Source organism: Sardina pilchardus, chromosome 7 (assembly GCF_963854185.1).
Source record: "Sardina pilchardus chromosome 7, fSarPil1.1, whole genome shotgun sequence".
Classification (NCBI taxonomy): domain Eukaryota; kingdom Metazoa; phylum Chordata; class Actinopteri; order Clupeiformes; family Clupeidae; genus Sardina; species Sardina pilchardus.
Window position 1 is genome coordinate 11,625,065 of NC_085000.1, and position 16,388 is coordinate 11,641,452.

The following is a 16,388-nucleotide window of genomic DNA, read 5'->3' on the forward strand; positions in this document are numbered from 1 at the left end:
AGAAATGTAACTTTTTATTGTACTTAAATTGGTTTTGGTTTTGGTTTTAGTATCTTTCATTTGTGATTTTAACAGGAATGTAACATATCCTGTTCCCAAAATAGATAAACACTAAAATAAGAACATTAGTATTCTTTTCATGATATTGATTACACAGCAATATCGGTATCAGAGGCACAATAATCACTTAGCACTGTGTCAACACACCTGATATGTAAATCAAGACTTATCTTAATTTATGCCACAAAATAACAATTCCAACCATTCCCTACCATTCTAATTGAGACACAAAGAGCAAAACATAAAGAGTATTTCTTAGAAACCCCTAGTGACATCATCTGACTATTAATAGCTAGACTTAATCAAGAACTATCAATGACTGGCAAAGACATAGAATACAGCAGTAAGAAAATGAAAAAAGTTTAACCAAGTTAACAACGGCAATCAAACACTCAAAAACAAAAAGAAAACAACATTCAAAAACATCCTATCCACCTGATGGAGCGAGATGAAACCAAAGGAGGGGTCAAATCCTAAATTACTATATGAAAATAGTGAGAACAAAAAACAAGACAAGAGTATGTGGAAAATGGGTGTGGGGTGTATTGACTGTCAGTTAACGTTACCCACTAATGTGCTTGTAGCCCAAAGGCTTGAGAACAATACTGTCTGTCTGTCTGTCTGTGTGTGTGTGTGTGTGTGTGTGTGTGTGTGTGTGTGTGTGTGTGTGTGTGTGTGTGTGTCATGCCTACAGTATTTATATATGTTTGCTATCTTTCAACACTACTTGTGTGAGGCCTGAGAACTTTACTATGTGTTTATGTGTGTGTGTGTGTATGTGTGTGTGTGTGTGTGTGTGTGCGTGTGTGTGTGTGTGTGTGTGTGTGTGTGTGTGTGTGTGTGTGTGTGTGTGTCCTACTCATAGATATCCTCGTAGTTCTGCGGCCTGAGCACCACGCTGTGGTAGCTCTTGATGCAGGAGAAGGCGGTGGGGGGGATGAGACGTCGGTCAATCAGGTTGTTCTCCAGATGGACAGACATCAGCGGGGAGTCCTCAGTCACACGCGTGTCACAGATGGCATTCAGAGGCACGTAACTGAAGGACACGTCACAAAAGGACCAGACCATAAACATTGACTCGTCCGCCATGTCAGAAGAATGACCAGCTGGACACTGAAGCAAAATATTTGAGGACCACATGCATATGTGTAGCGAATACTGTATGTAAATGCAGATATTTTCAAGATACTTTGTCTGTAATGGTGTAATGATGAAGTTATTATTGAGCTGCTGCTGCTGTTTGCTGACGGACCTTCTCTCAGTGTGTGTGTGCGTGTGTGTGTGTGTGTGTATGTGTGTGCGTGCGTGCGTGTGTGTGTGTGTGTGTTTCTCAGCTCACCTGATGAAGTTGTTGTTGAGCCTGAGCTGCTGCAGTGCTTTGAGTTGCAGCATCCCTCTGGGCACAGAGCCCAGGCGGTTGTGGTCGAGCAGCAGCTCCGTCAGCGAGCGGTGCAGCCCCAGGAAGGACACCTCGTCCACGCCGTCCTCCCGCAGCCGGTTGTAGGACAGGTGCAGCGAGTCCAGTCCGGGCTGCATGTGAGCGAAGACGTAGCCGGGGATGCGCTCGATGTGGTTGTGGTGCAGCGTCAGCTGGCGGAGGGCCACTGGCAGGAAGGACGGCACGTGCACCAGCTTATTATGGGATAGGTCCAGAGTGTCCAGTTTCCTGAAAGTTACACCACAGACACTCACAGGTGTAATTATCCTTTTTTTCCGGAAAGTTCCATCAAAAACATTCAACTGTGTAGAAATGTACTACTATTAAGTAAATTATTGAAAATGTGAGATGTATTCATGGTACCTGCCCTATAACAAATGCTAAATTAATATACCTGTACAGTGCAGTAGTATACTTTTAACCAAGACATGATGGAAATATGCACAACCTATATTGATTTGCTAAATTGTCAGTGTAGTGAGTTGTCTGGAGTTATGAGATATTAGACACATTGACATCCTAAAGCAGATCTTCATATATTATACTTCTTTCTCCACTGCAGTTACAGGAAAATATATGCAGAAACGATTGCATTTGCTGCTGTAGATGATGCACTACCCAATGTGTCCTCAAGGGCGCGCCTCATCACTAGATCTTAAATCCCTCAACTACTAGCAATGCTCCTCTTTCAGCATCTTCCTCATGCCTTCTCTCTGATTTTAAGTAATAATGTGCAGAAGACACTGAGAATAACCATGGAAATATTCATGCATACAGTAGGTTTATGGCACAGGTTTATGATAACTCTTTCTTAAATCTATCTTTTTTATCCTTAAATAAATAATTGGTGATCTCTCAGGACACCTCTGTGCAGATATGTTGAGAAGCTAATTGCCATTTCACTACAACAATACTATGTTTTCAACAGTAGCTCTCTGTATGTGTCAGACAAATTCCTTGAATCCTTGAATCCTTCTAATAATAATATTCTATGTGTGATAGTGAGGCGGACACACTGGGAATGCCTAGGCGTACTCACGCCAGGTGTATCCACGCTCTTGGAGCAATGCGATCTTCTCTCAGCTTGTTGTGGCTGAGGTTCAGCACTCTGAGGTTGATGGTCTTGTTGAGAACTCCAGCCTGGACCACCTCAATACGGTTATCTGACAAGTGCAGCTCCTGTACAGAAAAAAACAGCTGCATTTCAGCCATTCAATTCCAGTATATGAGTATGATATATTTTGTGTTATAACCCAAAAAAAAATGGAAACATATCAGCGGTTACAGCTAGTAATGAGCAAAGTCTGCCACACGTGAATTAAAGGTGATTTCATAATTTGTCAAAATAATTCAGCTGATTTCATACCATGACCACTATCCTAAGAGACTTTGGTTGTTGCTTCTTGTTTTGTTCATTGCCTGTCAATCAAATTCTAGGTAAGGTGATTATGAAAGGATGAATGATGAGGTGAAGAAGAAGGTGAGTAAAGAGTGAAGGATGAATGATAAAGTGAGGACAGAAAAAAAAACTGAATATGGTTATTTTGACTGAGGAATGATGACCAAAGGATGAAAGGATGAATGATGAGGTCAAGAAGAATAGAGAGTGTAGAGAAGAATATGAGGACAAAGGATGAAATGGAGATGAATGGATGAACTGAAGATGGAAGGCTGAGCTGATTGCCAATGATGAGTGTGTGTGTGTGTGTGTGGGGGGGGGGGGGGGGTGTGGGGGTGAGTGTGTGTGTGGGGGGGTTACGAGCCTGCAGAGACGTGGGCAGTCCAGACGGGATGGCTCTGAACTTGTTGTCGTCCAGCCTCAGGTAGATGAGCTTCCTCAGGGGTCGGAAGGTCAACGGGGACACGTTCCCATCATGGAAATGGTTGTCCTCCAGCTCCAGGGTGAGCAGTTTAAACAGCCCTGTGAAAACACAGCAGTGGGGCATTTAAACAGCCCTGTGGACACAAAGCAGTGGGGCATTTAAACTGCCCTGTGGTCAAACAGCAGTGGGGCATTTCTCTTATCCAAGTAACTGGATAAACATGAGCAGCCCTAAAAAACAACTTAGTCATTCCACTTATTTAACCGCAGTAATAACAGCCACATACAATCAACAAAGCCGTAATTTCAGTTGTCTGACTGTACACAGCTCCACCGCCCATCAGCAAACAGTAATCTGACTCACTTAGCAATAGAAAACATGAAGCAGCCACATTGACAATAAACAACATTTTTATTTCACTTACCGGGTTATCTGGTTCTACAAACACAAACAACCCTACAGACAATTAACTAAATAATGGTTTCTCTTACAGTAATTTCCCGCATATAAGCCACATTGTGTATAAGCCGCAGGACAGTGTTTTATGCTAGTTAAAAGAAACAAACCTATATTAACACCATATTAACTGCCCCCCTGTATTAACCTCATAGCGGAAGAAATTTTGCAAAATCAATGTATAAGCTAATAGTCCGGCTAATAGTCAGGAAATTACGGTACTAGACTGCACAACAATAATCAGCCCTATACTGACGATGATTAATGATGACGTTCTCCACACTCTTGGTGCTTTTGCCAAAATAACCTGGATGGTTCAGCACAACACTGCAAAAGCTCATATCTCTCCCAAAACAGTTCACTTATGTGTCAAAACTACATTCTTTCTCATATAAATAGTCAGCGCCCCCCAAAATGCATTGTCCCTTGGCATTGTGTAAGCACTAACTGCAAGTCAAAATGCAGATATTTTGTTACTATGGCAGAAGATCATTGAAATATCCCTCATGTCCACCTCTCAGTCTTAGCCCAGTCCTTCATTGGCAATGGTTACTGTATTAGTTTTTTTGTTTAGCTAACAGAATAAAAATGTATCAGCCTGGCATAGCCCTCTGTAAGCTTCCGCTCAATTTTCATTTCCCTTCACCATTACGTCTGGGTCTGATCCCATTGAACTCGATTTCTCAAGATGCATTCCGACCGGACCAATCAGCGAACAGGGGGGATGGGGGGAGTCGGACGTTAATGATGACGACGAGCATATGCGCGTTTGCTGTCATGACCAAACGTTAGCGATTGGGTAAAATCAGGCCCAATCGTTTCAAACTTCAACAGAGTTCACGCCTCCTGCCTGAAATCGATTCTGAATGGAGTAGGTCCAGACCCTCTGTACCATACTGTAGTACGAGGGTTTGGTATGACCAGGCTAAAAAAAGTAACTAAAACAAACAAAAAAAATGTATGGTAAGAGTAGCCTCTAAGGTTTTACATCACACATTGCATTGACAATCAGTTTAGATCAACAAGATCTATTCATTTGGAAATTGTGCTAGGCTACCTGTACTTAATCATTTGCAAAGATGTACTGAGATATTGAGACATACAGTACTAAGACAACTACAATTTGATGAAATGAATGAGAAATGGTATTCTGTTGTAGACTATTTCCAAGTGGTTTGGAGATTTGTCCATGTTATTTTGAGAATGTAATTTCTGTTTCAAGAAATGAGCCAAACCAATGGTGAAAAACTGTAAAAACAATCAACATCTTGCACATTAACGTCAAATGAGGGCTGTTCTTAAATTTCCCAAATGTTGTGTGTGTGTGTGTTGTTTCTTGTTCCTACCCTTAAAGGTATTTGGAGTGAGCCCCATCAGCTTGTTGTCATTAATCTTCAGCTCCATCAGCGATGAGGGCAGCGCTGGCACTTTGGTCAGGTTGTTGCCGTCCAAGTTCAGCCTCCTCAGCCTGGTCAGATTCTGCAGAAAGCCCACAAAACATCTTACTCCAATCGCTCCAACTACACATACTTACACGGGTCAAACAAATATTGACCATACAGGCAGCCAGAGCAACACATAGAGAGTGGGTAGGCTCCACATACACCTGTAGTCACATATCGAAATCATACATTACACATCCAAAACAAGTTTACTTTGCGCAGGGCTGCCCTGTTTTAGAGCGTTGGTCAACACAGATATGCATGTGTCACTGATGGAAAAGACATCGTCGATGCCCATCATATCATCTTGAGTGGACATGGAGAGGCTCTTGGCGCCAGTTGGGAATGCCATGCCAGTGAGAAACGGTGAGCCGTCAGAAACGACGGCGCTTTTTCTGGCTGCGGTTTATCTGTTGACTGACGATATTCTCATATTCAGTTCAGCACTGGCATGAGAAGGGCTCCACAGGTGCCATACCTCTGCTCCCAGGTTTTATTCTGTGAGCTGCAGCAGATTTGCTCTTTGACTTTGCACACGTGCCTGTGTGCACGCATACAGAGTTCCAGGCTGAGAATCACACACACTCTTCTGATGGATTAGAGTTGGAGCAGCTGCTGACACTGCATGTCATGTTCACGGCTCTCCCTCCCTCCCTTCCTCTCAGCAACATTAAGGCCAGAGAGAGAAAACTCAACATTGTACAGTTACAATATTGACTTCAACTCATTTTGGGGGGAGGACCGATTCTGCCCTACAAAGCCAAAGAGCAGAAACTGCATTTTTTGATCAATCAAACTCACTGATTTACTGAAACAGTTACTGAAGGTATAGGGGGTTTCATTTTACTGTATCTGCTAAATACAGTGTGAAAGACAAACAATAAAGCTGATTTCCTCAGTTTGGAATTTTCGCAGATACTGCTCTTTGGCTTTGTGGCCCAGACAATTCTGTGATTGAAATATGGTCCATATCTCATAGAATAGAAATATGGTTGCCTTCACTGCACTAAAATGAACAACTCACAGTATGATTTAACATGGAAGGAAGGACGAGCACTGTTTACGAACTTTCTTAGTGTTTTTATGTGTGTGTAAAAGGTCTTTAATCACCTGGAAAAGGCCGGGACTGAAGGAGAAGTCACCCAGCTTGTTCTTACTCAGGTCCAGCCACTCCAGGTTAGGCAGTCCAGCCAGAGCCCGTGCTGGAATCTTGCTAATTTTGTTATCTGAAATAAAGTGGACATGCAGCACTGGTAAGTTTGCTGGCGGATTTACAGGACATAACCATAAACGTCCAATACATCAGTGCATTAGAAACATCATTAAATCTGGACCATCTCTAAAAGGAATCAGTCATTACTTGTCACCAAGACACCTATATTCTAAACTTTTAAGCTTAGTCATCCCTACTATCATCTCTCTCCTTCCCTCTTTCCTTCACTTCCTCCTAAATCTCTCTTTTCTCTTGCTCTTTCGTCCCGCACATGCCTGACCTTCTCTCTCTCTCTTTCTTTCTCTCTCTCTGTCTCTCACCTTCTCTCTTTCTTTATATCTGTTTTTCTTTCTTTGTTAGTCTTTCTGTCCCTCTCTTTCTATCTCCCTCCCTCTCTGTCTCCCTTCCCCCCTTCTCTCCCTCCCTCTCACCTGCCAGGTACAGGGTCCTGACCCCTGTGTCCTTGATGATGGGCAGATGACCCATCCCTGTGCTCCCGCAGGCGATGAGCGAGTCGGACAGCAGGCACCCCGCCGGCAGCGACTCCATGTAGCTGTTCCTCTGTGCGTGGGGGATGGTGGGCCTGCCGTTAAACCTCACCACCGGCCTGCCTGTGGGCAGTGCCTCCGGCTGCCTGGGGGGCGGCAGTGCCCCCGGCCTGCGGGTCAGTGGCACCACAGGCCGGGCGGTAGGTATCGGGACAGGCCTCCTCGTAGGCAGGTCTACCAGTCGGCCAGCAGGTCGCATCATTGAGCTGTCGTTGTCATCATCGTCGTCGTCATCTAGATAGTCGTAGTAATCATCATCGTCATCATCATCATCATCATCATCATCTAACGGCTGTCGCTGAGCATGCGCATGCTGCGTATTTTGTGTGGCAGGCGGACTCTGGCCAAGCTTTGCATCTGCGTTACCCTCAAGTGCCCACGCCATGGGCAGACTGCCTCCAGCCACCGCCACCCTCAGGGATGCCTCCGGCTTCCTCTTCGGCGGTGCCACTGGTTTCTTTAGAGACAGAATTGACAAGAAAGAAACAAAGAAAGAGAGAGAGAGTTTTGATATCAAGTTGAAAGGCAGGACAGACACAGCTCCAAAAACAGCTCTCTGCTCATTACAGGGAAATATTAGTGAGAGAATGCTATGGCAAGATGGTTCACGAGGTTGTGCATCTGTGTGCTAGAAATATCAGACCTGGTGAATCAAAGATGGCCATTCGACTAGGGTTGCTTAATTTTGGCAAAAATCATAGGCACACAACAGTCACCACTATAAAGCAAAGGTCTGCGTTGTATGTCCAAACGAGAGCATCATTGCAAAACAGAATGCAGCACAATAATTGTTCTATCTTGATTTAGAACAATTGAAATTGAAATTTTATTCTAATCAATAGCAAAATCCTTCAGAACACGTCACGTCAGAATAACATCCAGCTCTGTTCCCATACATAGCCAGGCTATTAGGCTATTTTAGGCCACGGCTTGATTTTGCAAAATTTCCTCAGCTATGAGGTTAATACACATTTAATATGGTATTAATATAGATTTGTTTCTTTAAACTTGCATAAAACATTGCCCTGCGGCTTATACACAATGCGGCTAATACTCAGTAAATTACTGTAGACGACTGTCTGTCTTCTGTTCCCTTTGGGCCAGAGCACATTAAGCCAATGGCTAATAACATCGGAATAGAAGGTCAGCGTTTGTGGCCCAAATCGGTCAAGAGTGGTTATGCCATCTGAGGCGTCGTTAAGGGGCCGCCATGATTGGATGTTTAACTTAACTTAACCCACCTGTGAAATAATAATCAGATATGAACTCAAATACCTCTACAACTCTGACAGGAGTGACTGCAGTCTCCTCTCTTGGCGGTAGAGAGTCCGTCACTGTTCTGCCGCTTGGCTTCTTGCTCTTCCCGGCCGGCCGCAGGGGAGACTTCTCTTTCTCCTTCTTCTTTGGTGGAGCCTCCACGGTGTTCTCTGAGACCGGAGGGAGCTTCTTGGCTCTCTGGCCCCCAGATTGGTGATCGTTCTGAACTGGACAGTTACACGCAGAAAAGATGTAAGCAGTTGGTAGGGGTCCACATTTGTGTCTGAATGAAATTAAGATTATGATATCATTACGATTATTTTTTCAGCTATCTAAAATCTCAGTCATCTACTGAGAGCTACTTAAGTAAACAAATACACACATTGACTGTGCATTCACATGTAGTGCTTATTCCAAGTGACACAGGAACTATCCAAGATTGCTTTTCTCCTAAAGAGCTGAAGTGTTTACTCCAGCCTCTCCATGCCACCACAGATGGTGAAGTTAGCAGTGTATCATTTTCACTTTGGCATGGCCAGCACCTGCTCTGTGCCGGCCAGTGAGGTTGGAAAGCTGCTGTGTTGTGTCCAGACGTGGTGTAAACCAGAGGCCAGTGAGGTTGGAAAGCTGCTGTGTTGTGTCCAGACGTGGTGTAAACCAGAGGCCAGCGTGGCGGCGTACCTGCGGCTCTGGGACAGGGCACGGCCCGGCAGCTCACTACTCCGGCGCGGCACTGGCACACCTTACACGGCTCAGGAGACCACACGGCACCCTCAAACAGAGAGATCCCATTCACCAGGCACTGGCTGGTCCTCTCTGGGACACACACACACACACACACACACACACACACACAAACAAACGCAAGCACAAACACACATTACACTTCCCACAGGTGTAGCACTTTGGAATGTATGGAACACCAAAATCTACAGCATGTGTGTACCCAGACAACCACTGCCATTCAGTCAAAAGCTCATGTAAAATGATGGCAACACACAGACTAATACAAGCACTGGCTTTTTAGGATATTTAAACGTAACTAGAGTGATACTGACCAGGTAGGAACGGCATGTCATCGTACTCAGGCTCATCCCGAGCATCTTTGCCATGCTTTGCCTGCTGTCCTCCTTTTCTCCTGGGTGGCTTGGCCTCTGTCAGTGTGGCAGTTGCCCAAAGGCATAGGCCCATCAGTAGGACTCTGTACATCGCTCCTGGTTTACCCTGAGTCTCCTGGTCTATGTGGGACAAGCCCTGCAACTACGACTGCACTGAGGTCTGAGGTCTGAGGTCCTGTAGCCCCCTTTATACCCACTCCCCCAAGAAATCATTTCCCTCCAAAAAAAAAGAGAGAGAGAGAGAGAGAGGAGCGAGGAGGAGAAGAGGAAGAGAGGGAAAAAAGTGGCATAGGCGAGAGCTGAAGGAGAGAGAGGAAAGGAAGTGGGAAAAGAGGGAGGGAGGGAGTCAGGGAGGGGGAGAATTTTTTTAAAGAAAAACATTCTCAACAAAGACCCTCTTTCATTCACATTTAAAAAAACTCCTCACCAACCTCTTCTCTCGCCCTCTCTCCGCACGGCCCACGGGCCCACGCTAGTAAACAAACAACCTGCAGAGGTTTGTTTGTCAGGGAGCAAGAGGGGAAAAAACCTTATCTGTGGGCACAGCAACTGTGCTGATGTCAGCCGCCCTTCATCCTCTGGCACCTCCACTTTCCAGATGGACTGAGTAGAACCCCCCTTTGGTAAACCCCCCCCCCCCCCCTCCCCCCACCGAAGCATGCCCACTCATGATCAGCCCCACACTATAGCGGCACACGCTATCGCTAGCGCAGGTTTGACAGGCGTGTTGAGAAAACAGTGCGGAGGGCAGCCCTGCAGTAAGCGGCCAGTTGGACTCAATGGCCCCTTTGTCTGTCTCTTGGCCAGGGAGACACAGAGACTACACTCCTGAGAAATTCTTGGAGTTCTCTCTCCTCTGCGACCTGGCTTGACCATGTGGTCTGATCTGCCTGCTCATTGCCATGGCTTTGTCACTACTGAGTGTACTGTGCACATATATAAAGTATACACACATACATATACACACATGCTGGCCCCACTGTATCAAACACTCTTGCACAAGCACATTGCACCTTGGAAGTAAACTCATGGATATTTATGTTTCTGCAGTGGTGAGACTGCAGTATGTATAATTATATTGGGGCAAGGAAAGACATGAGATTTTGTTATACACTAAAGCACTGAAAATACACTTGTTACAATCATTAATCTGGTCAGCCCATAATCATTGTGTGTCAGTTTAAACAGTTCAGATGATGAGGGCAAAATTATACCTCCTGCTACAGGAATACACAAACCACAATTACTCATTTCCTAATAGAGAGTAGACCTTTATTTGACGCTGCACTAAAAATTAATTAACCGTCAAAGGAGTAATTTTCTCCTTGGTGTTGTCCACGCCACATCCTGTTATTCCAACAGATTTTTTTATGTATTTATTTATTTATTTCTAAAAGGGAATGCAAATACAAATGGTTTCTGTGACCAAATACCAAATGCACCCACCCACTGCATCCTGTCCTGATGCGTCTGTCACACCTGTTGACAAGCTTAACTAACAGGGATGAAAACAAATTTTGAGTAGAAAAATTAGCTTGTTCACAATCTCTCTCTCTCACACACACACACACACGCACGCACACACACACACACACACACACACACACACAGACGCAGACACACAGACACAGACAGACAGACAGACAGACAGACAGACAGACAGACAGACAGACAGACAGACAGACAGACACACACAAACACACACACACACACACACACACACACACACACACACACACACACACTAATGTCATGGATAAAAATGTTTCTAGGGCACAGGTCATTTGACCTCCGATGACCCATGCCAACAGTCTGTGTGTCCTATTCACATTAATAGACTGAGACCCCAACACTATTAGAAACACAAATGACCGTAATTAGCTTCGTGTCGGAACACACTAGTGGGTGATTTGGGAATAAGTGGCTGTTTGCTTACGCCTTGCAAGAACTCCCACATGCAAAACCTATATTCAGACACCACTTTTGAACTCGCATGTAACCTTAATGACATTTCCCTATTTTAAGGTTATTATCTAGATCATATAATGTGAGCAATAAAATAATTCATATTGTTTATTATGTTGTCAAATCTATATTACCTGGCAGTCCTAAGTTAAGAATTCATGTTGTTTCTTATGTGTTGATAGCATATTATTAACATTTCTTTCTAACCGCAGGTGAGTCACCATACCCCCACCTCCTCCCCTCCTAATTTGGAGGTAAACTAATTTTGAATAAAGATGCCATGACTTTCCCTTCTCTCTAAGGGAAAGTAGACAAATCACTGCGCATGGGTTGCCCACTATAGAGCCAAGGAGAGTGGTTGGCTTAAGTAGTCCTATTCACAATAGTTAACAGCTTTCACCTAGGAAGTAAGCAAGTTTTGAGGATGTATAAGGCCTACTGTCCCGTCAAGTAAGCTGTTGCTGTTGATGAATTATTTTGCCATTTCAAACAACTCTGAAACACACAGAAACCCTACTCATTTGCAAAATCATCTGGGTTCATTCCTGCCTTATTGACAGGACAGAGTGCAGGGAGTCATTTTACCCCAAGTCACCACACTCTAATTCACATCTATGATCTTAGAGAGGGTGGTCATATTTCATAGGATGCTGTAAAATACTGTATAACCAACATGTTGGCCCACTCATGTAATGACTGGTAGCTCTCACAAACACTTGGTGTTCACACAGCCCTATGCAATGGTGGAACATAAGTTCATTCAGCAATGTGCAAACACCTTACATTCCAATTGTATTAGGCCTACTTGATTTATTTGTGGGAATCTCACACCAGACAGACATTACGCAAGAGAATATAGCCATTGTAGAAACAGATGGCCACTAAGCCAGATGTAGGCCTATCAAACCCCAAAAAGAGAAACAGAATCAAGATTCCATAAAATATTAGGCTGCCATGGATATTTTAAAGTTAAAGACTACAACAGACCATTCACACAGATAGGCTACTCATCAGACAGAAAAAAAGTTTGAATTTCTGTTCCACTATGAAAATGAGAGAAATAAAACCTCAGTCGAAATCATGAATATATTAATGCTAATTTAGTGTACATCACATGCGTATGGGGAGGGGGAAGTAGTGAGTTAACTGTGCTTATGGTGCAAATGATCCTCACACATTGCAGAACAAATAGCCTGGGCCTACTTCTTCTGAAATTCACACTGAGACAAACCAGACTTCAGTCTATGGGACAAGCTCTATGGACAAACAGGCGCAGTGTGCTATAAGCTCAACACTGCCCCTAGGCGGAACAACTATGTCACCGCTTGCTTTTTCATTTACCAATCAGCTCCCAGAGAGAGAGAGAGCAGACCATAGATATAGATGTCTATGGAGCAGACAGTAAAAACATGGAGTCTACATGGTAGAACCAAAACGTAGATGTAGCGAATAGCTTACGGTGCGGGATTGTTCGAATATGCAAGTGTAATTTCATGTTGTATGTCCACCTCTAATAAATTCAGGAGGCCTACGCTACCTCAAAATGACAGCGTCGTTGTCATCTTGGCCGGAGAAAATGCTGCAACTGCTTCGCCGAATGAACAACTTTTACTTGCCAGGTTGGGGAAGGTGTTGTTTATGGCTATGGCCCCATTATGTTTAAATACATTGTTATTTCATACTTTGTTTGGTAATTGTGCCCATTTGAGTAACGCACGTATCTAATCTGTAGGCTATCTTAGGTTTACAGATTAGCTATTCAAACACTTAACCCAGGCATTGCAATACCTTTTCAATCGCATCCATTCATTCATATGCAGGATCTACTTTGAACAGCTGTATGCGATTTGAAGTGGAAGGGGAGCAAGTCGGGTGGCTGCAGCCGAAAATAGCTTCCATCTTGAGCCGTTTTCCCGATGTGTTTACATCTCACAGTGGCGCTATCGCTATTCACTCCTCTCTCGACTCATACGCAAAGAGGTCAGAGGCCATTGACCAGGTTTTGCAAAAACTGAGGAAAGATGAGTCACTTACATGCCTGAAAGGCTGGAGAAACGAGGTGAGGACTTGAGTGTCCAACATGGATCAGGCAGGCAAGAGAGAAACTAAACCACTCGTCTCCAAAATATAGGCCTAGGCTGCCTATGTAGCCTATTGATTTTGTTTGTTTCTCATAATAGAAATATTCTGTCATGCCGAGATTCTGTGACACTCCTCTGATGTGCATGGAGAGGTCAGCCACAAGTGAGTTCCCGTGCCTCAAGTCTCTACACAACACACAATTATTCAGGGTATAGGGAGGGAGTTTTAAACCCTGCCTCGATTATATTTTCATCATCCAAGCATTACTGTAGTCTACCACTTCAGAGTACAACTACAAAAACCACCGGACATGTTTTCATCTAATTTCGTCTCTTCCTTGTATATCATGAATAGGTCTGTTTGGAGTGAAGCGCTATGGGGTTCACCTCAATGGATACAGTTGGGATGACAGTGGAAGGCTCTGCATGTGGTTAGGCCGGCGCTCACCAACAAAGCAAACATACCCAGGGAGACTGGATAACCTGGTAAAGGAAATGACTGCCTACGTTAGCTTGAGGTAGATGATGTTTGTAATGTGCAGAAGCTCCATGTCTTTTCCAGGCGGCAGGAGGCCTGGCTGCAGACTGTGGAGTCAAACATACGATGGTCAAGGAGTGTGAAGAGGAGGCTTGCATCCCAGCAAGCATTGCAGAGAAAGCATGCCCTGTTGGCACTGTGAGGTAAATTAATGAATGACTAAATGAAACCTTTATTGCCCTTGCTCGTGCCCTTATGGACCTTTCTTGGTGCACTGGTACACATGTTGGAACAGGAAGTGGCCATCCCCAAACTGTTCCACAGAGTTGGGAGCATGGAATTGTCCAAAATCTCTTGGTTAATGCTGAAGCATTCAGAGTTCCTTGGAACTAGACCAACTAGCTCGGGGATGGCCCCTTCCTGTTCCAACATGACTGTGCACCATTGTACAAAGCAAGGTCCATAAAGACATGGATGGAAGAGTTTGGTGTGGATGAACTTGACTGGACTGTACAGAGGCCTGACCTCAACCCAACTGAACACCTTTGAGAAGAATTAGAGTGCAGACTGAGAGCCAGTATCCTCGTCCAACATCAGTGTGTGACCTCACAAATGCGCATCTGGAGAATGCTCAAAAAATCCCTTACACAAAGCTGCAACGGGTGGACCTACATCATATTAAACCCTATGGATTAAGAATAGGATGTGACTGATCTTCATACAGGCAGGTGACCTAATACTTTTGCCAATATGGTGTAGATCTAGACAACACTTAGACTGGCACAATGATGACAAAAAATAGAAACTAAACCCATAGAAGCAGCTAAATTTCCTGCAAAATGCCCTGTCCATAGATCACTAGAACCTTTAAGAATTGTTAAAGAAGAATTCTGGTGAATTTTCATATAGATCCGTGTTTCTTGGTCACCGAGCACTGACGGTACGAAAAAAAGAAAAAAGAAAATTGCTTCTTACAACCTCCAGTTGCTGTAGCCAACAGCTACTCTGTTCATGCCCCAAGAGTGTAGCACTAAACCGTGACCTCAACAGAGATCTATATGAAAAATGGCCGGAATTCTTTCTCCTTTAAGTCCTAATTGACAGTGAACAAAATGATACATCCAGAGACCCTGTTGTGTTGTGAATCAATTCCAGCTATACCTATGAGGACCATGAAGGTGTGTTTCCGGAGTGCCAGTTTGTGTTTGACCTGGAGCTTCCTCTAGACTTCAAGCCTCAGATCGGGGATGGGGAAGTGCAAAATTTCTACTTCTACCCCATAGAGAAGGTAGAACAGCAGAGGACGGCCACATTGTTTTGGTTTGGGGTTGTCTACTAGTGCATGATTTGATGTGATGCTACTCTGCACCACACAGGTTAAAGAGCTTCTGGTCACTGATGAATTCAAGCCAAACTGTGCCATGGTGGTACTTGACTTTCTGATCAGACACTCCATCATACAGCCAGATACAGGTTTGTGTTTACATACTGTTAATCTTGTGCACAGGATTGTGTTTGTATGTGACAAGAAGTAAAACCAAAACATGCTATAAATTAACAAAGATCAAAAGGACAAGCCAATGAAAGGGTAAAGGAAATGTTGACTTCTAGTTGCATTAGCAAGGTCATTTTCTTCATGTTTGCGTTTGATTGTGTTACAGAGCCTTACTACCACGAGTTTGTCGCTGGATTGCACAGGACGGTGTGAAACCAGACAAGACTCCACATTAGGGATTCTAAGTCCCCATACAGATTCCTTCATCTGTACAATAACTGGAGTGTGTATTTTCGGTGGTCTAATCAGCCTTTTGAACCAAGCCAGTTTCTGGTTATAATTAAAACAATGTTCACTTTATCAACTCCAGTGTCTGTTTTGATATCGTTTAGCTTCAGAGGATAACCTACTCATAGGGGGCCCAGGCATCTAATTTGTGCTCCCTTTCGTGAATTGTTTCACTTGTTAGGTGAGACGATACAGGCCTAAACCTCATTGCTATTATAACATCTGTGAGCATGGCTAATTGGTAAAGTGGATTAAAACTGTACATCTCCTGGGTCGCTTTGAATGCTGAGCATTTCCATACCTCAGAAACAACAATAAAAATAAAAAAACATTTTACACCAGGGTAATGTTTACTTTCTATTTGTTTGCTAAAGGAGCAGTCAGCGATCATATGCAATTTCAAGCCCATACATTTTTTTGTAACATTCAGTAATCAAATCCTCACAATCCGTTAGCTGCCCATTCCATGTAGGTTTCTGTAGGCAGCCCAGGTTCTGAAAACTGAAAACAAAGTGGAGGCAGCCTATCCCCCAAACAAAAACAAAACCCTGTGTGTTTCTCTGGAAATAGTGAAGCTACCTCCAAAGACTGTTAGGTCCATGGTTAAAATATAATGTAGAAGAGGGTACACACATCTGAATGTTGAAAAGTAGGTGCTGGACTCAAAAAGCAACAATAAAAATGTCAAAAAAAGTCTGCACACTAGAGCTCCAATAATCTTGTCTT

The 16,388-nt window shown here is 43.9% G+C and overlaps 2 protein-coding genes across 4 annotated transcripts; one reads left to right on the plus strand and one right to left on the minus strand.

The window, feature by feature from the left end:
- si:dkey-6n6.1 (uncharacterized protein LOC100170811 homolog) lies at positions 1-13,141 on the minus strand. Of its 3 annotated transcripts, none has more exons than XM_062540757.1 (11): positions 13,109-13,141; positions 9,296-9,391; positions 8,919-9,053; positions 8,256-8,464; positions 6,864-7,437; positions 6,330-6,445; positions 5,124-5,256; positions 3,262-3,419; positions 2,538-2,677; positions 1,400-1,726; positions 1-1,096 (listed from the first exon to the last, which is right to left on the minus strand). In XM_062540757.1, exons 2-11 carry the CDS (start codon positions 9,309-9,311, stop codon positions 916-918), a joined length of 1,989 nt encoding a protein of 662 aa, XP_062396741.1. In that variant the 5' UTR covers positions 9,312-9,391; positions 13,109-13,141; the 3' UTR covers positions 1-915. The 3 variants fall into 3 exon arrangements, with proteins under 3 accessions (XP_062396741.1, XP_062396740.1, XP_062396739.1); XM_062540756.1 differs by lacking the exon at positions 13,109-13,141 and having other exon boundaries at positions 6,864-7,214; positions 7,347-7,437; positions 9,296-9,496; XM_062540755.1 differs by lacking the exon at positions 13,109-13,141 and having other exon boundaries at positions 9,296-9,496.
- On the plus strand, positions 12,701-15,738 carry tpk2 (thiamin pyrophosphokinase 2). The gene is made up of 8 exons (XM_062540758.1): positions 12,701-12,939; positions 13,141-13,379; positions 13,501-13,564; positions 13,757-13,887; positions 13,964-14,082; positions 15,035-15,167; positions 15,256-15,352; positions 15,541-15,738. The coding sequence occupies exons 1-8, from the start codon at positions 12,864-12,866 to the stop codon at positions 15,585-15,587; spliced, it is 906 nt and encodes a 301-aa protein (XP_062396742.1). The 5' UTR covers positions 12,701-12,863; the 3' UTR covers positions 15,588-15,738.
- Positions 15,739-16,388: the final 650 nt, after the last annotated feature.